The following is a 24,605-nucleotide window of genomic DNA, read 5'->3' as shown; positions in this document are numbered from 1 at the left end:
TGTCAGCACTGTTCATGCGGTTAGCACCATTAGCTGCTAGCTGTCCACTCAGCCACCTCCATGTTTTGAGCTGTGTGCAGACTCTGAATCATAGATATGCTCTGAATGTTGTATATAGCTTCATCAAGTAACATTGTGCGTGTACCAGAGTATTTCTAATATGTTTTACTTTTACTTAGGTAAATGGTCCGAATATGTCCTCACCCACTGAATAAATGTGAATATCTAAACTGAGGCTCTGTTTCCACTTTATCCACACAGCTACACCCAAGTGCCCAAGAAACAGCCACTATGAGTTCTGTGGGACTGGCTGTCCTGCTACATGTGCAAACCCAAACACTCCCACAAAGTGCGATGCCACCTGTGTTGAGACGTGTGTCTGTGATAACGGCTTCCTGCTCAGTGGCACCAAGTGTGTCCCCAAGGCTCAGTGTGGCTGCGTGTCCAAGGGTCGCTATGTGGAAGCTGGAGGCTCCTTCTGGGGCGATGACAGCTGCACCACACGCTACACATGCGCCGCTGGGGGACGTTTATCTTCCAGTCAGACGAGCTGTCCCACCGGGCAGCAGTGCCAGGTGGTGGAGGGTATCAGAGGTTGCTATCCTGTCAACTATGCCACGTGTATGGTATCTGGTGACCCACATTTTGTGACCTTTGATGGAGAGCGCTACAACTTTCAGGGCACTTGTGCGTATCAGATGGCTGCCGTCGCCTCCAATCACACCGGCCTGAAACATTTCAGTGTTGTGTTGCAGAATAATGGTCGGAATAATAAAATCGGGTCTGTTGTCAAGCTGGTAGAGGTCAAAGTATATGGGAACACCATCATTATCAGCAAAGAGCACCCTGCCGCTGTTGTGGTAATATTATTTTCCTAAACACATCAAATTTGTTGAGGTGCAACTAGTGATTGTTGTTTTCCTTATCAGTTACTGAGCAGATTAATTTCTCCATTAACTGATTAAATATGTCCTTCAAAATTGTGACATCAGTGAATGCCTTACTATGTCCAGCCAGCACTCCTAAACCCAGTGTTATTCTGTTATATTTTAAGGGCCTTTAAAGCAGGGTTGTGCAGTTTTCTGGAAAGGACAAGACATGTCAGAGTTTGAAAATACATCCTCCTCCTGCAGCTCTTCCCTCTGTGTCCTAAGCTCCGCCCACCAGATGAGCATGGGCAAATGCAGGCTTTTCATACAGTAATCCAGTGTTTTCTATACATTGATTAATTTAATCTTATTTCATGTTGAGTTCTCTCTGGTTATAATACAATAAGACAAGAATTAGCTAACTACCACACCGCTTGTCCCTCCGCCTCACTCCCCACCGCTTTGAACTCCTTGTTGATAAACTAGCGGAATAATTGACTAATTGTTGCAGCTCTACATACATGTACTTATGTCTGTGTGTTTATCATTAAATGTAAAGATTACTTTATGAACCTTTTATGATTTCATTATCATTTTAAGGTCAATGGTGAGCTCTCCAACCTCCCTATGATGCTGAACAGCAGTAAACTCCAACTTTACACAAGCGGCTGGTTTGCTGTAATCGAGACAGACTTTGGAGTGAAGGTGTACTACGACTGGAACAGTGTAGCATTTGTCACCGTTCCCAGTACATACATGGGTGCGATGCAAGGTCTGTGTGGCAATTACAACCTCAACCCCAAAGACGACATGCAGATGAGAAATGGGAAACAAGCCACCGCCCCTGAGAAGCTTGGTCAAAGCTGGAAAGTCGCCACACTACCTGGTTGCGTAGACGGCTGCAAGGGCCCCTGCCCCAGCTGTAACGCCACTCAGAAAGAAACTTACAACACCAACAGTTACTGTGGCCTCATCAGCGACCCTGCAGGGCCGTTCCGTGACTGCCACGCCAAGGTTGACCCCGCAGGTTTCCTCAGTGACTGTCTGTATGATGTCTGTCTCTACCAGGGCAGCAGGAACATGCAGTGTAAAACTTTGACTGCTTACACAGCAGCCTGCCAGCTGAAAGGTGCCACTGTGTACTCCTGGAGGTCAGCTCAGTTCTGTGGTAAGGACATCTACCATCTATCAAGTCAGTCTTGTGGATTTCTTGAACCATTATACTACTAAAATAATTCTGATCCTGCCTCCTTCTAGATGCCCAGTGTCCATCAAATAGCGACTATGAGCTCTGTAGCAGTCGCTGTTTCAGGTCATGTCAGAAAGACTCAAACTGTGGAGCTCAGTGTATGGAAGGATGTGTGTGTAATGAGGGTTACCTGCTGAGTGCAGGTAAATGTGTGCCTGCCAACCAGTGTGGCTGCACACATGAGGGCAAATACTACCAGAACGGACAGGTCTTTTACCCTGATGCCCTCTGCCAGAAGGAATGCACCTGTAACGGCACAGTAAGGATGACCATGAATAAGTTATCTGTGTTTATTCTGTACTTGGAGCAATGGAATTACATTTTAACACACAATATTTTCAACAGTGATCAAGCAGATCTGTCTCTCACATTAGGTGCGGTGTAAGAAGTCTTCTTGTAATCCATATGAGAAGTGTGAGGTAAAGAATGACGTCCGCTCATGTTGGCCTTTGAGAAAAGGAGTCTGCTCCATCTCTGGAGATCCACATTACAACACCTTTGACAACACCACCTATGACTTCCAAGGCACCTGCACCTACATCGCAGCTGAGAGCTGCCACCTGAGCGGCACAGGGCTCACCGACTTCTCTGTGGTGGTGGAAAATGAGAAGTGGAGTGATTTCTCTGACAATCCCAAGGTTTCAGTGACCAAACTTGTAGCAGTAGAAGTTTACGGAACTGTCTTGATCCTTCAAAAGAACGAAGTTCAAATGGTTTGGGTACGTCACTAATATCACCATTGTTTAAAAGGGCTATAACCAATAGTTGGCACTAACAGTATATCAGCTGTTACAATGTCAAAGGGGTCATTTAAAGACATACAAAGAATTATGACCTGAATCAGCAGCTCCTCTCAGCTTTACGGAGCTTTATAACAAGTTTTGTTTAATTGTCCAACCCAAAACTTTACTGTATTAGTTAACTCTCATGGCTCTCATAGCTCTGTCCTCAGCAGCCAGGTCTCGCAGAAATGCTTGAAATGATGAAGATGTCTAAACCCCTCATTATGTGGTGGTGACACGTAATCTGTTAAAATTACCTGCCAGTCCACTGAAACAGCACCTGTGGAAATTCAATTACATTCAACTGTGGTAGTGGATGCACAAATTTCTTGGTTCAACAACGTCACACAGCGGGTGGTAATTAATGTTAAGACTCCATAGGTCATATAAAGAGTGAGAAAGTCTTCACAGAGAGGTGGTGAGGGCAGTGGACTGGTCAAACAAACACAAGATTTTCAACTATTTACATCCCATGTGAAACCAAAATCAAGGTTGACTTATTTTATCTTCATGTGCTTACATACTTAACCTAGTAATGTCATGTAACGTGACATATTTACACAATGTTGTGTTACTTACATCAGTGGTTCACAACCAGGGGTCTTGGATTCTTCAGGAGTCATTAGGGAAGTTCCAGGTGGTACCAAATAAAAAAAGGGGAATATTTTATTTTCGCTGTTTAATTCACTTTAGAAGCGAGCCTATGGTAGGTGCGAGTCAAAAGCGTGACTGTTCTGATGACAGGTTTCACTTCCTCTATGGTTATCTCTCCTCAACTGTAGTTGACAACTATAGAATTGTAGTCTTTGTCTAACAACCAAAATCTTTTCAGATGGAGGTCTCTTGACCTGATGTGTATCGATTTAGGGGTCCTTGACATGAGAGAGGTTGAGAGCCACTGACTTACATCATGTTACAACATACCTATATCCCATACATAACAAACTTATTTTAAGCAAAACCATGATCCTCTTCCAACCAAGGTTTTTTTCCCCTGAACTTAACCAAGGGGTTTGGTGCCTAAACCGGACTTAACTGTGACTGTTTCACAACATTAACCAAGTGTTAAAAATAGCAACTGTTTCAGCATGTCACTTTAACACATTACATGCTACCACCATGTAATCAAAGTCGTGGTCATTATCATGTATTTCTGTGAGACCAGGTAGGTCTAGGCAGTGGAAAAAAACAGAAAAAGCTCTGCAACACACATAGTTAGTAACCAGCTGGTGAACTGAGTGCAGCATTCAGCAGCTAAAGAGCCAGATATAGTTGGTGAGAGCAAGTTTTTGCTGCCCCCAAGTGGCCAAACAAATACTGATTACAGGTTTAAGGACAGGTTTAAAGGAGGGAGCTTTGTGAATGAAAAAAACAAACAAAAAAAACAATAGCAGACATCTTAAGCAGTCAAAATGGAAAAATATTGGAAATTGTTAAATATAACTGACAGTTACTATGTATATGTGAAATTAGATTTTTTGTATTGAACAAATTAATTATTCTTTACAGATAAATGGGGTCCTACATCGCCTGCCACAAAACCTCCACAACGGTGCAGTGAAGGTTTATCAGGAGGGTTTAAATGATGTCATTATGACTGACTTTGGCCTGAGGGTCACGTATGATCTGGTCTACCATGTGACTGTCACTGTCCCTGGAAGCTACAATGGCAGAACCTGCGGTCTGTGTGGCAATTTTAACAACAACAAAGCTGACGACTTCCAGCTGCCAGATGGAAACATGACCAAGGACCTCCAGACTTTTGGAGAAGCATGGAAAGTGTCTGTGCCTGGTGCAGTCTGTAATGATGGCTATCATGGGGACCAGTGCCCCACATGTGATGTTTCTAAAAAAGCAGCGATAGAGGCAAAATGTGCAATTATGACCAATACCAAAGGTCCATTTGCTGCTTGCCATGATGTAGCTGATCCTGCTTTCTACTTCAAAAATTGTGTCTATGATGCGTGCATGGCCAAAGACAATCAAAGCATGCTGTGTCACAGTATTGCTGCGTATATGTCAGATTGCCAAAACATGGGTGCAAAGGTCAAGAACTGGAGAAGTGCTTCTTTCTGCCGTGAGCCTGCCCATTTTTATTATTCTTTACATCCTGTTATATCCACATGCAACTGCACATCTGTTCAACACATTTACTACAAAAAACAAACAACTCCTATTATGTGTTTACAGCTTTGACATGCAGTTCAGGCAGCCATTATGAGGCCTGTGTGCTGCCTTGTACCTCCCCATGTCCTGGCCTTCGTGACATCCTCACATGCACCACGACTTGTGTTGAGGGCTGTGCCTGTGATAAAGGCTACTACTACAATGGAACTGGCTGTGTGCCCTTTGACCAGTGCAGCTGCTACTGCAAAGGCAACACCTACAAAGTGAGAATTTAGTATATTGTTCATGTTACAGGCAGATCTGATAAAGTAAAGCTGTGGTTTTAAGACTACATTACGAACCTGGACCTTATTTAGAGTGTATTGATAAAGCATTTAGGTTTGTCACAAGACTTATAGGGTGCTCAACAAGCGGCAACCTCTAAGGCTGAGAAATGAATGTGGAAGTGCCAAAAACTGCAGTTCATCTAATAGCCAATGAGTAAATCTCCATAGACCCCCATGTTAAAATGTCCAACCTTACAGCATGTTTACAGCCTGGTACTGTAAACAGTGTTGGTCTCTTCAGCTAATTTCAACATTCATGACAATTTTGGTTATTTTTTTTTTTAAACCAATCTGTTCACATTTTATTAAGGCCCAAAGTTATGCATATTCAGGAGCAGGGTCACTTGATTGATAGGCTGTCTGTGAGGCGTCACAACCAGACACTGCACTGTGTGAGTTGGATCCGCCCCTTGCTCCTTCACAGCTCCAGGCTCTCATCCAAATAAGGTCACTTCTGGCTCCAAAAAGCCAAGATAGCAGTGGCCGAAATGTCCAGTGTCAAATGTCTGGCTTCAAAACAGCAGTCCACAAACCAATGGGTGACGTCACAGTAGCTAACGTCTATTATTTCTATGGTGCTCAAAAGTAATGCACAGCTCTGGCATGTCAGTGTTCCCAAGGTGCTATATTCCCCATTTCACTATTCTGCTAATACACACCAACACTCCTGTTGTGTTGACCTCTTCCCCTAACTTTAACCTGTGTGAAAATGGGAATCAAACCTGGCCTTACACCTCTTTTCTAATCCTTTGTGGCCCTTTTTTCATTCTTTCATTGGTTAGTTAATTATTTTGCCAGTTACCCCAGCCATGCCGGGGGTGCTGTAAATCTTTGAGTGCCACAAAACACAGTGCGTGAATGTTGTTAACTGTAGCAATAGTTAACAGTGTGCACGCTCATTACTTGGAAATGGATCATGTGTTTTGTTGCAGGTTGGAGAGTCTGTTATAACTGATGACTGTCACAAGAGTTACACCTGCCAGGCCTCTGGAGTAACTTTGTCCAAAAACATGACATGTGAACCCAACGAGCGCTGCCTGGTCAGGAATGGTGTGATGGGCTGCCACATTCAGCACTGCTTTTTGGATGCCAGTGGGACCCTCACTGAATTTAATGGTCAAAGTGGAGCTATAACAGTTCCAGGAGCCTACGAGATTATCCAGAGCTGTGACGTCTCCCCGACAGCAGACTGGTTCAGGGTGGTGGTGAAGTTGGAGATGTGCACTCCTGGTGTCAACACAATCATGGCCGTGTACGTGTTCTTTAGCGAAGTGATGGTCACAGTCGACAACAAACATGACATCTGGGTAAGTGTCTGGATAAAGAAATGACATTAATGTTACCTTACAAAATGAATATGTTGCTATAAAGTTGTTGAATGTTTGTTCACAGATAGATGGAAGACAGATGACTCAAACCACTTTCTCCCAGAATAATGTAAAAGTGTCTGTTTCTGACAACACAGTGAGAATTAATAGCACTTCTAGCCTTCAAGTGTCCTTCAGTTCTACTAATAAACTTACCATAAGTGCTAGTAACAAAGTAGCCGACGTGGTATGTGGAGCATGTGGGACAATCAGACCCACAAAAATACAAGATCTGACAGAGGGACTTCAGGCCTCTCTTGGAGGGCAGAGGACTGCTGTTACATCTCTGAACATTGGGCAGTGGACGGCTCATGATTTCCCCCAGTGGTAAGTCACATAAATTATCTCCAAATAATGACTGTTAGTAGCACAACAAGAGCGGAAATAGACAACTTTGCTCAAATTAGCATCAAAGATCTTGACACTATGAACACACAGAGGGTCCCAGTTTCTACAGGAACTGTCTTATTTTTCTACAAATAAAACTCAAACAAATATAAAACTGCATATATATGTGTCACTTTTGGAGATTTCTTGCTAATCAGACGATTATTATTGTTGTCCTCATCTTTATCGCCTTCTTCTTGACTATATTAAATGCAAATAAACATGATTATTATCTGTTTCAGTGGCAGAAATTTCAACTTCACAATCTGAAAAAATATTTTCTGTTTCTGTTTCAGTGGTTCCTAAATTTCAGTCCTGCCAGCTTTTAAAACAACTGCATTGATCAACATCTTTCAGACTGACAGCATCATTGATTCATGAAATTATTTTTATCTATATGAAGAATCCCACTTGCATGTAAATCCCACTTCTTGCTACATGTTAAATGTCAAAAATCTGAAAAATGTTTGTCTTGTCAGACATCTGTAACAAAAGAGCTTTCATCTTAACTGATAATTTGCTTGGGAACATATACCAACACATAAACCACTTGAGATAATAATGCATTTTAATGTGTACTCAATAAACAATTTCTGTGGTGTCTGTCTCTTATGTGTAACTGTCTATGTGATAATCTGATACAAGCACTGCATCAAGCTGCTGTAGCAACACCAGTTTTACTTTAAGTCCATCTGAAATCACATCCAGTCATCCCTTTGTTGCCATCAAAAATAATGTCAGCATTTTAAATGTATTTTCAGTAGTTTCAGTATGGGTGTGTCGGCATGATGTTTAGAGATAATATTTCTTTCAGGTAACAAAACACCATATTCATATACTGTGTATGCTTAGGAAGGAGGTGGTTGTGGGGACAATGGCAGACGATGGTGGGCATACAAAGTGCAGCACCTTGACACCGGAACTTTGGGTGAATGTCCAGAACAAAAAGCACTTTGGTTGAGGTTAAAGAAAGATCAAGATTTCAGGTAAATGTTAACAAAAAAGTTTTTTTTAAAAAAGTTGATATTGCAAGATTGTCTATGTTGGTGGAAAACAACTGAAATACAAAATCAGTGAACATTTTGCTGATACATTCAGTATAAACATTTTTGCAACTTCCCAGATAAATATTTAGCAATATTTCCTCATGATGTTAACAGAAAAAGTAATTTGCTCGGCATTACATCTCCCAAAACATATTTACTACAGACTTTCTGTTTCAGATTAGTTGTATATAGACATAATTTCTAGAAAACAGGGCTGTGCAAAGCAAACTTGTGTTGTAGTTTACAAATCATGGACAGGCAAAGTTTTGAAGCAGTGGTATTGAATTAGGATCTTAATGGACGGAAAATAAATGAAGTTATAATACTGAATAGTGCATATACTCTTTAACATATGTAAAATCATACAGGGAAAGAGAAATATTAGTACTCTTTTCAGAAAAACAAGATTTCCCCACTGATATAATCACATTTACACTCAGTTGATATTGCACAGTTTTGCATATGAGTACACTGTGGGTTAAGCAGCTTCTCACTCAAGGAGTGTCCTGCACTGGGTGGAACATGTTCTCCATGAGGGATGATATCTCAGCCATCATTGGCCTTGAGCTGGCTGTACATGTATTGGTAGCTATGATGACCTTTAACCTTTAACAATTTCTGATCATAGCTGAATAATAATTGACTATTATGCATTTACAGAGAGGTGCTGCACATAATAGAAATGTCTTTCATATCAAATGAATGTGCTTCTTTCATTGTCATATGTGCTGTTGGTGCATGGATTATAAAGTAGTGTTATTGTTTTGCCTGTTAACGTGCAGCTGTAGTGCCTGTTTTTACCTCAGGATGTACTGCTGACAGTAAGGTCTCAGTAAGACTAATGGCATAAAGCTGTTACCAAGCGTGCCAAAAGTAGTTACGAAATATGACCAACTGGTGTCGCACTGTGTGAATGTTCTCCCCACTACACAAGAGCCACAGAAGGCTCTTCCCAGTACTTGGCTTGCATCATCGGAGAGCCCTCTCTGTCAGGGGAGACAGCGACATGCCTCCACTGGTCCAGTCAACAGCGAACTCTCAGGGTATGATAATGGCATGTGCACAGATAGGCTATACCCCAGGTGGTAATCAAGCACCTGCTCTTTTTGTCCTCTAGCTATATTTTCAATAACTTTATATTTTAGTTTTTAAATGTGGCCCATGACATCATTTCTCAAGTAAAAGTGTGTTGATTGCCAGACAACTGCATTTGAGTCGAGCCCCTCCATCTTCAGCTTTTCTTATGGCAGCCACATGCAATCAAGCGGCCTGCAGAGCACCATCACATCTCCCTCATCTGCCGTCATGGACAGCCAGGTAATGCAAGTGTTTGCCCTAAGCCTCAGCATTGTTTGTCACTGTTGTGAAGTTAAACCACTACTAAATTTTAACAACAAGTAAGCCAGTCTGGTGTAAAACCACATTGTCTCCCTCCAACTCTCTGACAGATTCAGGTTCACCAACTACCCGGTGTGAGTGGAGACAGATGCCAAATTGCTTTCCCACGCCTACAAGCCTTTCTTAAACCAAAACACATTTGAAATTAAGTTTTTCATGAATTGATGTTTTATATAAAGGGCCTAATATCATCTCAGCAACCACCTCAGCACCTCTACTTCCCTTGTCCGTGTTATGCACATAAATTATGATACTAAACAAAGATATTTAAAACCATGTCACATTTTTTTCAGCAGGCTACTATATTCATTTAAGAGGTCATGGAAATTTACTTTGTCAAACTCCTGTCAACACAGAATTTGAATAGTCTCAAACCACAATGGACTTAATTGATAGTTTTATATTCGTGCTACAATTTTGTGGCCTGTGCTACAAAACCTTAAGCCTCTTTTGCAGCATTGCTATGTGCAAAAAGAATTAAGATACAGCCCTGCACACAATACACAATCTGTTATCAGACCTTAATACCAACAGCACAACACGGCCCATGTTCTAAAATTACAGTATGACAAAAGTAGAAATTATGGGGACGTACGATACACAACCTGTGATACAACCTTAACACGAACAGCTGAACATTGCCCGTCTTCTAAAATTACAGCATGACAAAAGTAGTAATTATGGGGACGTACAATATACAACCTGCGATACAACCTTAACATGGACAGCAGTAACTATGGGCACAAATAAAAGCAGTAAATGTGCGATTGATCCAATCTCATCATACAGTGCATTTACATGACATTATTACTTCTAAAAACATTTGAGGTGAGGTGTGCAAAAGATACCAGGATGCCCTACTGCATCCGTTCGCAGTTCGCACTATGCAAGCCAGCATACTTTTTTGGCTACTCTGACCCACAATCCACTGTACTGTGTGAGATGTGTCACATTAACTAAGATGCAGACAGATGAAAGCTTATTTTAAAGAAATATATATAAAAATGATCTTCCTGAATCCTGTGTGTTTGTAATACTGGCACAGAAATAGATTTATTTTATGATTATATTTGTGAAACATTCTTCTGGATTAATGCTGAACATGTTTTTTGAAATGTGTGGAACTAAAATCAATTCACAGAAAAGAGATGTTATTTTTTAATCCATAAATGCAAATGGTTTGAAAGAAGCCCAATATCCACCACTTCAAACATGAACTCAGAACTGTAATTTGAAACACCAGAAGGACTGATGAATTAAACAGCCACCAGAACTGTGGGTATTTACAATGCCTTAAAAACCTCTTTACAGTTATGCGTATTTGTACACATTTTGTTCTTTGTTATTCTAGTTATTGTTTTCTTTGAAATAAAAAAGGAAAAAAAAAGACAGCTTGACTGCTCGTTGACGCATTAAAGTGACTGGTGACAAGTCGAATAGAAATGATGGGAATATTAATTGTTTAAGTGAACAAAATAATCACATAGACTGACAATAAAAGGACATAACTAATAAATAACAATCACATAGGAATGCATAGTCTATGAAATTTTTCTGACATGAATATAATATGCTTCATACTTAAAAGTTTAAAATACATACATTGCAAAAAAACAAAACAAAAAAACAACAACAGCAGAGCTCCTCAGGCTGACCTCCATCTCAGGTGAGCTTGGTGAATGGTGTTCTGTTTTATCTCCAAGGTAACAGATATAGTATGAGCAAGAGGGTCAAAGTTCAGGATGCAATGTTATGAATATGGTTATGAATAAGTGGTATGTCCTGATTGTGTGCACACTGCATGCAACAGTGTGTACTTCGTAAGAGCAGCTACAGTGACCACTAAAAGTAAAAGTAAAAAGCATGCAATTTGCAGCCTTAGATTCTGTTTACACAATACAGGCAACAGTATGGCACCCACTTTCTGTTTACAAACTCTAATAATTCAGCTAATTAATACATTGAAATTTGTTTCTGAAAACATTTAAGGAGCAAAATAGGTTATACAGTAACACAATCTTGATTTATATTTGATCAGCGCTGGCTGATTTTACAGTTTGATCTGAGTTTTGCCACCCCCATTTGGAAGAAAGACACAAAATGGCAGCTGCCTGTGAAAGCTGAGGTTTCTTTGATAACAGGATTCTGTGTCGAAATCAGAGAACAAAGCATTTTTGATAAAAACCTAAATTATTGGGACCCTCAGCCACACAGCCAATCAAAACGTCTGAATGTGTGAATATTCATGAGGGGGTGTAATACCACAAACCCGGCAGCAGGGGCGCTGTGTTGATAAACAGATTTTACACAAGGTACAGTACATGTGAATTAGCGGGACTTTTGAAGATTTTTTTTTTTGAACTCTCTACACCTTAAAGAAATGTAAAATAATAATAATCCAAATAATTTTTTTAAGGAGGGGACTTATGTTTTTTATATTGGTTTAGGGGAGGGGCACACAAATTTAAATGGTTGTATTTTGTATTTATTTTACCTCTGATTTTTAAAGAAAACATGCCCTCTAAACCCATGGTGTTTTCTTAAAAAAATTCCATAAGTACACAATTTCATCATGGTCAGAAACTGAAAAAACAGGAATTATTGTAATATTATTAAATTTCCGCTGGTCCTTGGACACATCGTGAATGACTAGCTACTGTCAAATAAGAAAATAAAAAATAAATCTGAGCTTAGTTATATTTCATCAAAATCACTTTATTCTACTTCTCATTCAAAATTAACCAGCATACGTGACAAGAGTGAAAAACCAAGGCTATTAAATGTATGATTTTGTATGACCACTCAGGGAGGCTCAAGGAAAATTATTGTAGCTTCGGGGCGGGTGAAAATTAAAATTAAAAAACAAAACTGTCCCACCCCAGCTACCCTCCTCCTCCGGTAAGCACATGGAGTGAGTTGGTTAAATCCATACTAAGGGTTGTCAAACTTTTTTTGACATGTTAATGGGTTAACTGCAGTTTGTATTTACGTCAGTAGGGGGCAGTAACACGTCACAGATCCAGCTACATCGCCAAAGGTACACTGCGCGTGCGCGAGTTAATACCGCTGTCTTCTGTGTCAAGAGTGTCGAGACCACAGACATATATACGAGACCGGACTAATGTCTTTGCAAACTTCATGAGAATTCTCACATTTCAGACGAAGTTTCATTTTGTAAAAAACAAGAAGACTTCATAGGTGAGTGTTCTTCGCTTATTGATTAAAAATAATAAGTTTCTTGTGGTTGCATGTAGCTCTTAGCGGATTAGCTAATGCTAGTTAGCTAGTGACCGTTAGCTTTAGTAGCGGTTAGTGACCTTTGTGATTTGTTGAAATTTTAATGAAATAAGGGCTGTAACAGTTTGTTTATTCATTGTGGTGCTCCTACCCCCCGCAGAATACACGGTATGTAGCTACATACTTGTACTACATGTGTTTTCATGTTCACTATCGGGAGCGCAAATGAAACGCTGGTGCTAGACAACCCGCCTGTGGTTCCCAGGTCGGCTACAATAGTAATAGAGAGTTGTGTAACCTTGGAGGTTTTGTGTGTGGGGTTTAGTGGCATATAGCGTGAGTTTGCAGAGCTAAAACTTCTCCCATGTGCCAAGCGCAGTTGCGGACTAGCCACTGGATATTTGGGGATTTTCCAGGTGAGCTGGACAGAACCTGGCATTAAACAACAACAGCAGCAGCAGCTGTCCACAGTATATTAAGATATTTAATCTGGCTGCAGCGACACAGCTGGTGCAATCAGTAATAGCAGGAGGCAGGCAGTTTGCATCAGTAGTTGACTACTAGGGATGTGGCAGTTATCTAGCACTTGTCTACATGGATAGAGACACAAAACCAGCAGATCTATCTAGTCAGATCTATATACAAGCAGAGTACCCCTGGATTACCTTTGCCTGCAAGACAGCCTCCCAGAATCTTTAAGGCTTATCGGCCATTTCCCACAGCTTCTGGCATTACCAGTAACAAACTTTTATCATCCAGAAACTGGATCAGCTCAACCGAATATGGCCCACAGGTCATTGTTCCTCTTCTTCTTCTTTTTTTTTTTTTTTTTTTAAATTATTTCACAAGCTAGCTGTTATCATTAGCTACTCAACTTGTAGACCCATTAACTCATGTTGTTAGCTTAAATAGTTAAAACTAGAAAAATGATTAAATTGACCCACCATTTCTGGCTTTAATGTTTAATTTTCAGTAATAAAAAATATGAAAGAGTAAAAAGAAAACAAAAGAGTTTAATGCTATAAACAACTCCTGTCTTTCACAATTGAACATCTTCCTTCTTTCTCCAGCCTTTTTCTGCAGCTGGTGTTGAGGTCTCTTCAGTCTCCACCCTGCAGACCACACTAGTTTATCTTGTTTTATAAAAATGAATTAAAGCATCAAATACCACAGCTTTGAGAGGTAAAAGTATTTTGAAAGAATGGTGTATTATAACACCAAGTATCAAATCAAAATCCTCTCTGATGCCCTCATAGGTTTTTAAATAGATAAATAAATCAGTAAAGAACAGCTTGGATGCAGGTTTTTTTTCTTAATGCATTGCAGAGCTAATCAGTTGTCGAGCATACACATTGGATTGACTTTAATAACTTTAATGTATTCGAAGTGTGCACTGTGCAGTTGTTTTGTCTTGAAAAATAGAAGTATCAGATCGCTACTTGGTATCAGCAGAAACTCAATTTGACCTTGATCGCAATCAGGGGCAAAAAAATTAATTGGGCTCATTACCTTTTAGCAGAGGTGAGTTGCACAGCGATTGTGGCATGTGCTCCAAGTGCTAGACTGGAAAAAGCTAAGACAAACTGTGAGGCAGCAGCTCTGTTGAATTGGAACTCTCCCAGTCAGGATGAACGGAAATTTTTAATTGTTCAGTTGTTTGAATTGGCAATATGAAAATGCTGAGAGCCAGCCAAACTCTGCCAGATCATGTAATTGATGTAACCTAGGCATTGGTTGGATCAAGGGCAGTTTATTACAGTTCATGTACACATACTACCCAGATTGTTTTGATACAAAACTGGTTAAAAATCAGTGACTTAGAATCAGAATCAGCTTTATTCGCCAAGTACGTGTGTACATACAAGGAATTTGACTCTGGTAGACCTGCTCTTGAAGTACCAGAAATGATATATGCCTTTAACTAAAGCTACTGAGAAAAAGAAGTTCAAACTCCTTTGTAAAACAATGATCAAATGTACAGTGTGATACACATTTATTGCAAAAAGTACCCCAATATTCATGGGGATGGGCAAGAAGTGTCGGCTTTGGTTTTATTTACAGTGTCCATCAGTCAGACACCTTCCTGTCTGCATTTTCTTTGCTCTTATTATTAATCATAGTTTTTTTATTGATATACATTGTCAGGAAGTGTTAATCAACAGGTCTTTGTTTAATGTTCAGTGATAAAAAAATATTGAAGAACAAGAAGAAAACAAAAGAGTTGAACATGTAGGAAGAAAGGTCTATCATAACACCAACTGTTATAACCAAATCCTCCCTGATGCCCTCCTCCTCCTCCTCTTTACCCGCCTTCTTGTACGCTCTGTCTCTCAGTCTGTCCAGTATATAGTGTCAGCAGGTTTCATTTATTTCATTTTGCAGAAGGAGCAGAGAGAAACAAGACAGAAAGATACCTGCAGGTCACTTGAGAAGAAACAACTCCTGTCCCCGTTTCATCCATCAGTGTTTTTGTGCACAGGTCACAGCAGAGAGATGAGAACAGTATGCCTGGAGCAGAATGCTCTTTCTTGGCTCTGCCTCCTTCTCCTGCTGGGCTTCTTGGTGTCCACTTCAGCAGCCTGGGACCTGGTTGTACTCCACACCAATGACGTTCATGCTCGGGTGGAGGAGACCAGCGAGCACTCTGGGAAATGCAGCAGCACCAGTGGGTGTTTTGCTGGGGTGGCCCGGAGAGCCACGATGATCAAGAGGATCCGCAGCAACGAGAGCAATGTGCTGCTGCTGGACGCTGGAGACCAGTTCCAGGGGACTATCTGGTTCAACCACTACAAGGGAGCTGAGGCTGCGTATTTTATGAACGAACTGGGGTATGACTGCATGGTAAGAAACCCACAGAGAGCTTAATTTGTTATTAAGTTACTGTAAACAAGAGCAGGAAAGTCAGCTTTATCCTCTAGTTTTAAAGAAGATACACTGATGCTACAGTGTATAAACACTGCATTACCAGTGTCCTAAAAAGTCCTAAAATCAAAATTTTAAGTAAAAGGACAGAAGAGTTATTAACAAAATATACTTTTAAGTGTCAATAAAGTTCTTGTTATGCAGTCAGCGTTGTATTAAACTACTGGAAATACTTAACTATAGTATAATTTTGTCAAAACTGTATTTATGTACAGAGCTATTTTATTTCAACAGTTTATTTCTGTTTAATAATACTTTAGTGTTATTATAAAATTCTTAATTATAGTTACAGAGTAGAGCCCTGCGCGGGACTGTTTTCTTCAACCCGCTCCTGCCCGCTCCCGCTTAGTGTTGTCACGATACCAAAATGAATTTCGATACTTTTCGACATTCTTCGGTACTTTTCCTAAGGAAGTGTCCTTTTAGATACAAACCTTTAGAACAATAAATAGTAGGGGTGTAACGGTACCAAAAAAATCATGGTTCGGTAAGTACCTTGGTATGGACGTCATGGTTTGGTAACTCAAATGTTCCATCAAGTTTGTTGTCTCATGTTGTCTCCCTTTGCGAGGCAGACTTTCTCTTGTCTTTTTTCACGTGCGCCAGCTGCGAATGTTGATACAGGTGTTGTCATACACACCACTTGCACAATCTGTGCTCCAATAGGAACAAGAAAGGCGTTTGTGTGCATAATTGAGTAAAATAAACTAACTAAATTAATGAATTGAATCAGTTTCAAAGTACCGCTATTTTCCGAATGCAGTATAGTACCGTTTGGAATACTCTAGTACCGCGGTACTATTTTAGTACTGGTATACGGTGCAACACTACTCCCACTGAATTTCTGACCATTACCGCCCGCTCCCGCAATGTGTATGTCCACTCCCACCCGCACCTGCAAAACTCTGAGAATTTATGCCCACACAATAATAGAGATTGATGATTTTGTGTCTTCTCCCATCCCGCAGAGGAGAAAACACGTAATTTTATAGGCTACTAATAAAGAGATTCATGGGGTTGTTTGTTTTGTTTCCCTGGCCTGCATGTCTGTTGACGCACTGGTCAGGAATAGCGCTCCTATTTCGTTGTTTTCATTTAGTTTTTAATGAAATAAAGGCTGTTTCATATTCTATTCTCCTCCTCTGTATTTTATTTATTTTTCTACCTTAATCACGCAGTGATTGAGGTTAAGGCAGGCCTGGCGCCAGGATGAAGTTACTGAGGGGGCGGTTAAAAATTACGAGGGGGCAAATCTTTATTATGCAACATAGGTTCACAGTGGGTTATAAAGAGTGTGCAGCCGTGTGTAATTGTCGCGCGTAATGACAGCTCGTTGCCGGTGAAACACAATACACTGCACGTCTTTTTTCATGTTTGTCTCATGACAGATGGAGCTGACAGACAGACAGGTGGAACAAGCAGCAAATTGGTATGAAAGCTGGTTCAGGGCACATTTGTCCATTTATGAATAAATATAGAGTGGAAACGCTTATGCATGTGCACCAAGATCCCGCAGTGTTTTTTTTTTTTTAGCCGCCCGTTCCCGCCCGCAGCAAAGTCCAAACCGCCCACTCCCGCAATATTTGTGTTGTGTTCCGCGGGACCCGGCGGGACCCAGTCCCACTGCAGCCCTCTATTATAGAGTGCTTCACAAGACAATAAAGAACGTTAAATAAAGCAGGAGTATAAACAATGAGGTATCTGCAAATAGTAAAGTAGTAAAACAAAGGGATAAAAACAAATAAATATACATAAATGTGTAAAAATATGTGCATGCATCCACACAAATATGCATGTACATAGATATACCCCTACACACACACGCTCTGTGCACAAGCTTTAGCACATATATGCACAAAATTACATAAATACTTATGTAGACACCTCCACCATCCTAAAAAAAATGTGTTTTCATTGTTTGTTTGTTTTTTGAGTGGATACAGATGTAGATAATCGTATGTCAACATGAAGTGCATTCCAGAGTTTGGGAGCCCTAACAGCAAAAGCCTGATTCCCTCCAGTTACAAAATTTGTCCTTTCAAACAGCAAGAAGTAGCCGGCTAGATGACCTCAGAGCAAGTTTGGGTTCATAGGGGGTTAAGAGATCCATTATATACTCAGGAGCTAGTCCAAGTCATGTTTTGAAGGTGAATAATAAAATTAATCTGAAATGGAGAGGAAGCCGGTGCAGTGATGCTGGGACAGGTGTAATGCGCTCCCTTTTGTTAACGCCCGTTAAAAGTCTCATAGCAGAATTCTGAGCCAGTTGTAGCTGTGAGAGTCACTTCTGACTAAGGCATGAATAAAGGGAGTTGTGATAGTCAAGTCTAGAAAAGATAAAAGCATTTATGACCTTTTCCATATCACAGAAAGACATAAAAGATTTTATTTTAGGTTCACATAATGTATTTGTCATTTAGTAGTTTGGCACTATGTTTGTTTATTTGTTGTCCCATTTTAATGATGGGATCCAAACAAACATTACTCAAACCATCAAAGATAGAAATAGAAAGGTGTCAGATCAGAGCAAACGAATCAGACTCTTGAGTGAAAAGCTGAATTTGAGTTATTGATGCAGTTCTGAAGGCCTCAGTTGGTTTTAACCAGCTTAGTTGCAGCAACTCTGAGAGCAATGTTTTAATGGATAGGCTGTCCTCTCTTTGTGCCTTTTAATCTTTGCCCTATTTTAGATCTTAATGGCAAACTGACAAGAAGATTTTCAGTCCATAAAGGGGGAGTTCATACACGATATTGAATTTTCTTGCCGATATGTAATAACTTAATTGGCTGATAAGTGATACCAATATCGATATATCTACTTTTTTCCCACCAGCCAATCATCAAGTCTCTTCTGTTGTGGAATTAGCTTCATATCATGCATGCATACTCTTATTATGACCTACCAGCAGATGGAGACATTAAATAATGCCTTTCAAGATATGTAATGTTCATTCATTGTGCAAAATAAGAAAAATCATGTTGACTGATTCTTCATTTTAAGGCGAATATCTGCCAATACTACTGATGTGCAGATATTATCGTGCATCCCTAATAAAAATCCTTTTATATATATATATAACTATCAAGTCTTGGAAAATAAATTGAGACAAGACTTAAACAGATGGAAACGTGACCAGAGTCAGTACTAAGAAGAAAACAATCTTCTTCTACGAACCTTTGAACACTCATTCCACACAGTAGTTTTTTGGAATATTTCAACATTAAATTTGGAATTATAACTAACTGGTAGTATGCTAATAAAACCTAAAGAAAAGGGTGGGCTTAGCTTTCCAGATTTAATCATATATTTCCATGCTACGCAAGTAAATTATGATAATAAAATTAATAAATAATGGAGTAAAAACTTAATTGAAACTAATGAAAAAAATCATAATATCAATTATAACACTGCCCTTTAAGTTTAAAAGATATATAAAAATAGAACAAATAAATGTGTAGAAAATACAGTCAACAATGTGCATACAAAATATTAAGGTTTGCGAGATTAGCTGTGAACAGACAGATACACACACGCACATACACAACCAAACTCATGGTCCCCTCCATGCTTATGCCTGGCAGAGATGATAACAACAAATTATTAATAATAAAACTTTGAAAGAGCCATTCTGCATAATGAGTACTTTTAATTCTTAAGGTACATTTTCTAATACTTCTTTTATATAAGTAACATCGTGAATTCAGCACTTTTACTTTAAATAGAATTTTTCAGACAGTGGTATTTATAGATCTTAGTTCTTGTTAAAAGTTTCCTCTTTCTAAGACCATCATTCACAAAATCTTAAGGACGTCCGTGAGTTATTTTACTCAATTAGACACGTATAATATACGTCTGCACCTGTGTGTAATGTGATATTAGTGAGAGCAGCTCTGAATGTCTTTCTGCACTTCGAGTTTTGAATTTCCATTTTGTTTTTCAGGCTTTTGGAAATCATGAGTTTGATAATGAAGTGCCAGGACTCATGAAACCGTTTTTGGAGCAGATCAATTTTACAGTTCTAAGTGCCAACATCAAAACAGACAAAACTCTGGCCTTGACACTAGGCAGCTCTTATGTACCTCATAAGATCCTCACTGTTGGCAGTGAGAGGGTGGGCGTGATTGGATACACAACAAAGGAAACTCCTCAAGTTTCTCAGCCTGGTAGGTGGAGGTGGATGTTTTCTCTGTGATATCTCTTTTTGCTTCTAATACAGAACAGTTATTTTTTTACATGGATAATTCAAGAACATAAATAATAATATAACTAATATGAGATCATGTTTTTTTGTTGTTGATGTTGTTTTTTTCTTTATATGGCACACTGGGCTCTGTAAACAACCAATAGACAAGTCATCAAACCTAAAACCTGACTGACATGAACAATGAAAAAATGCTGATTCTTTTAACTTTTTCTATGTCAATATAATAAGATCTGGCTGCACATTTGTTTCTGAAGTGTCCCCACAAACTGCAGACAGTACACATAGGTTACTTACTACTAAAAATGTCAACAACAGAAAATTGAGTTGAGAACGGAGATGAAGTCACTGTTAACAGTTTTCCCAATTGTTTGACACATTTTCTGAAACTCAATTTCTCAAAACTCTGAACACAGAAACTTAAAGAGTTAACCATTTTGTCAAAACAAATATCTGGCAAAATGAAAAGCTGCACTCAAAACCATGTTCTCTCTTCTCAAAACAGATTCTCAAGCCAGAATGATGCACACAGCCAACATATGAATATCTCCTACATGGCATCAATGTAAACATTGATGTGATAAATTTACACTAATATCGAAATATTGTTCATATATGTTTTGGCTTCATGAGGCCACATAACATATTTAAATGTATAAAACTGCGTAGAAATCCAAGTTTTGTACCTTAGAAGAGAGGAGACACTTGAACAAAAAACTTAAAAAAAATAAAACCTCAGTTTATTCAAATTAAGGCTTCAAAAATCAGAGACTTAGATTCTAATATGGTTCAAATCATAGATTAACTCAGATTGTACAAGTTAAATGCACAAATTGCTACCTGTGAGTTATTTTTTAATGAAAGAAAATCAATATGACTTGAGAGGAATAGGCATGTTTAAAAAAGAAAGGGTCAGGACTGACAGTGTTTCCAAATGTAGACCATCCCTCTCTGTCCATGTTGCCTCTACAGGACCACACCTGCAGTTCGAGGACGAGGTGACTGCCGTGCAGCAGCAGGTGGTTGAACTGCAGCAGCAGGGAGTCAATAAGATCATCGCTCTGGGTCACGCAGGCATTGATGTGGATAAGGAGATCGCCAAGAAGGTCAGCGGAGTCGACCTTGTCATCGGTGGACACAGCGACACTTTCCTCTATACAGGTACAGGGATGAATACAGCCGTTAGTGTCCGTAGGTGAAGTACTCAGCTCCTTTAACTTCAGTAAGAGTAGATACACCATGGTCTAATTTGTCATAGTCAAATTTGTCTTTTGTTTTTTTATCTGTCCAACTTAGCAGTTTGTTATTGAGCATTAGCATGGAGAGCAAAGAACAAAGACAAGTAGTAAACAACAAAGTCATCATAACTTCATGCCACCCTAGTTCATCAGGTACGCTTACATTGGAGGACTACCACAGAATTTGGACAGCCAGTGCAGATACTCAGTTGCAAACTTTGCAAACTTCCTTCTGGGAGTGAACGCTGGCACGTCTGGCTGCTGCTGCTTGCGGGGGGGACGCTTTTAGTGTTTTTTTAATGCTTTAATGATATTTTATTGTCCTACGGACTATGCAATTGCTGTGAGTGTGAGTTTCATTCATACTTTTAATTCTGATGAGCTATCAGTGCTAACGCTCGTGGATGGATACCGACCTTTGCTTCACCTGACTGACTGGCTTACCTGGACGTACTGATGCCTGTCCTGCCTACAATGCTGGGTGTTAACTCCTGCCTTTGGTCCGGGATCCTCTGGTTCCTCCTGAGATTAATCCATCAACCAGTGACAGGAATCCTGCAGTACTCTGCTGACGAGCTGCTTCGTCTCCGCTTCCTCGCGACAGGGCACTCGCCGGCTGTGCTTCACCTCCCGCCGGACATCGCTGTTCCTCTCCGCCGGAGATACATCCACCAAAGATCCGGTCGGTCGTTTCACTTGGACAACTCGGGTCAGATCAAGTCCATTTGGTCCACATCTTGACGCCCTCCTCAGAACACTGGCCGGGTTGCTGACTCCAGCGTGTTAGCCAGGCCTGCTAACCTGGTTTACACGGCTGGTAACCATGGCAACACCAACGCCAGCGTCAGCATTGGACAGCTTAACATCCGCTCGCTTACGAGTAAAGGACATCTTGTTCACGATCTCCTCACCGACCGTAAGTTTGACTTTCTATGTTTATCTGAAACGTGGCAACAGCCCAATGACTTTACGTCCCTGAATGATTCCACTCCTCCCGGGTTTGTTTACACCAGTCAACCACGTGACTCCGGCCGGGGAGGAGGTCTCGCGATGATTTACCGTGAGATGTGGAGAGTCTCGCCGGTCTCTTATCCAGCTCCAAAGTCGTTTGAATGCATTGTTTCACAGCTTTCTGGTTCTGTCCCGACAATAATTGCCACAGTTTATCGACCTCCTAAGCCTAACAAGGATTTTTTAACTGAATTTTCTACATTTCTCACCCATCTTACCACACTCACCTCAAATGTTATTCTGCTGGGAGATTTCAACATTCACATTGACAACAGTAATAATCCCCTTACCCGTGACTTTATATCCTGCCTGGACAGTTTTGATTTACAGCAATACACCACTTTCCCTACACATTCCAAAGGACATAGATTTAATTTGCTGCTCTGGTTTTACTCCTTCTGACTGTAAGGCAGATGCTCTCCCGTACTCGGATCACATGCTGCTCTCCTTCAGTGTAACACTCAATCTTTCCAGGACAATCCCCCTACGCACCATCTCCTTCCGGAATATCAAAAACATTCCAGTTGACTCTCTCACTGCTGGTATTGACTGCCTCCCCATTGCTGACTGCTTTTCAACCCCGGACAATCTGGTCTCCCATTATAACAGCAGCCTCCAAAATCTCCTGGATAGCCTGGCCCCTCTCAAAACCACATCAGTCACCTTCACCCACTCGTCACCTTGGTTCACTCCCACTCTCCGTCAACTTAAGGCCAAAGGACGTCAGCTAGAACGTCTCCTTTCTACCTGCTGTTCCCCCTTCTCAGTCATTCTCAGTATTCACCCTGCCCTCTGTCTCTGAAATTGCTGATCTCATCAAAAAATCCAAAACCTCCACCTGTCAACTGGACCCCCTTCCAACGGCTCTTGTTAAAGCTGCTGCTCCCTCTCTGGCCCCTCTCATCACACACATAACCCACTCTTCCCTCACCACTGGTATTGTCCCCTCACCCCTTAAAACAGCTGCTGTCACTCCCACACTCAAAAAACCTGGTGCCGACCCCAACAACCTCAATAACCTCCGTCCTATCTCTAATCTTCCTTTTCTTTCCAAAATCCTTGAAAAAACTGTTGCCAATCAACTTCACTCTCATCTGCTCCACAACGATCTATATGAACAATTTCAATCTGGTTTCCGTCCCCTTCACTCCACTGAAACAGCCCTCCTAAAAATAACCAATGATCTCCTCCTTGCTGCTGATTCTGGTCTTTTATCCGTACTCATCCTGCTTGATCTGAGTGCGGCCTTTGACACCATCTCCCACACCATCCTCCTGGACAGACTTTGCACTATTGGCATCACCCACACCCCCCTCACCTGGTTTAAATCATACCTCTCTGGCCGCACTCAGTTCATTCAGCTCAAATCATTCACTACCCACCTCCTCCCAGTCACCACAAGTGTGCCCCAGGGCTCAGTCCTGGGGCCCCTGCTCTTCATCATTTACATCCCCCCACTTGGTCACATCCTCCGTAAGCACAATATACAGTTCCATTGCTACGCGGATGACACCCAGCTCTACATCTCCTCCAAACCGGACTCCATCCTCCCGCCTTCCTCCCTCACGAACTGTCTCCTTGAAATAAAGTCCTGGTTCACATTCAATTTTCTCAAATTAAACAGTGATAAAACAGAAATGTTAATAATTGGCTCTAAATCCACTCTCAACAAGTCCAATAACTTCACCATTCCATTCGACCACTCCTCCATCTCCCCTTCCCCTCAGGTAAAGAGTCTGGGTGTCATCCTCGACAGCACACTCTCCTTCACAGCACACATTAATAACATAACCCGGTCTGCCTACTTCCACCTCCGAAACATCAACCGCCTCCGCCCCTCTCTCACCCCTCACACCGCCATTCTGGTTCACAGTTTAGTCACCTCCAGACTTGACTATTGTAATTCTCTTCTGTTTGGCCTCCCCCAGAAAACCCTCCATAAACTTCAACTGGTACAGAATTCAGCAGCTCGCATCATTTCAAGAACACCATCCACTCACCACATCACACCCATCCTGCAGCAGCTCCACTGGCTCCCCATCACATACCGCATTCAATACAAAATCCTACTCCATACATACAGAGCCATCCACAGTCTTGCCCCTCCATACCTTTCTGACCTCATTAATATCTCTGTACCTACCCGTACCCTCCGATCCTCTTCCTCCATCCATCTCTCTGTTCCTTCTGCTCGCCTCGTCACCATGGGGGGCCGAGCATTCAGCCGCTCGGCTCCTCTGTTTTGGAACTCCCTCCCCCCTGACCTCCGCAACACGGACTCCTTACCCCTCTTTAAAATCAGACTGAAAACCCATCTTTTCAAACTCTCATACTCCGTCTGATCTTTGCACTGTCCATTGTATTTTATTGTTTGTTTTTATCCCTGTTTTTATGCACTTCTGTACTTTTGTAAGATGACCTTGAGTGCCATGACAGGCGCCCTT

The 24,605-nt window shown here is 40.9% G+C and overlaps 2 protein-coding genes across 6 annotated transcripts in view; both read left to right on the top strand.

Moving 5' to 3' along the window:
• The first annotated feature begins 437 nt into the window (after positions 1 to 437).
• On the top strand, positions 438 to 7,706 carry LOC125904378 (IgGFc-binding protein-like). The gene is made up of 9 exons (XM_049601731.1): positions 438 to 860; positions 1,470 to 2,037; positions 2,127 to 2,377; positions 2,493 to 2,837; positions 4,410 to 4,977; positions 5,091 to 5,290; positions 6,286 to 6,660; positions 6,746 to 7,047; positions 7,404 to 7,706. Exons 1-9 carry the CDS (start codon positions 624 to 626, stop codon positions 7,411 to 7,413), a joined length of 2,856 nt encoding a protein of 951 aa, XP_049457688.1. The 5' UTR covers positions 438 to 623; the 3' UTR covers positions 7,414 to 7,706.
• A 4,893-nt stretch (positions 7,707 to 12,599) lies between these two features.
• Positions 12,600 to 24,605, top strand: part of LOC125905187 (snake venom 5'-nucleotidase-like) — a 30,308-nt gene continuing 18,302 nt past the window's right edge. For all 5 annotated transcript variants that reach the window (XM_049603075.1, XM_049603079.1, XM_049603078.1 and 2 more), the window contains exons 1-4: positions 12,600 to 12,749; positions 15,268 to 15,629; positions 19,652 to 19,874; positions 20,885 to 21,073. In XM_049603075.1, coding sequence (XP_049459032.1) covers positions 15,282 to 15,629; positions 19,652 to 19,874; positions 20,885 to 21,073 — 760 coding nt within the window. In that variant the 5' untranslated portion in view covers positions 12,600 to 12,749; positions 15,268 to 15,281. The remainder of the gene's footprint in view (positions 12,750 to 15,267; positions 15,630 to 19,651; positions 19,875 to 20,884; positions 21,074 to 24,605) is intronic.

This window comes from Epinephelus fuscoguttatus, linkage group LG17 (genome assembly GCF_011397635.1).
Source record: "Epinephelus fuscoguttatus linkage group LG17, E.fuscoguttatus.final_Chr_v1".
NCBI lineage: Eukaryota > Metazoa > Chordata > Actinopteri > Perciformes > Serranidae > Epinephelus > Epinephelus fuscoguttatus.
This window is presented reverse-complemented; position numbering and strand designations above follow the sequence as displayed.

Coding starts and splice junctions, on each gene's coding strand:
- LOC125904378 (XM_049601731.1), top strand. CDS start 624: ATGGTATCTGGTGACCCACATTTTGTGACCTTTGATGGAGAGCGCTAC. Junction 2,378..2,492: donor AATGCACCTGTAACGGCACA/GTAAGGATGACC, acceptor CTCTCACATTAG/GTGCGGTGTAAGAAGTCTTC. Junction 5,291..6,285: donor GCAAAGGCAACACCTACAAA/GTGAGAATTTAG, acceptor GTTTTGTTGCAG/GTTGGAGAGTCTGTTATAAC.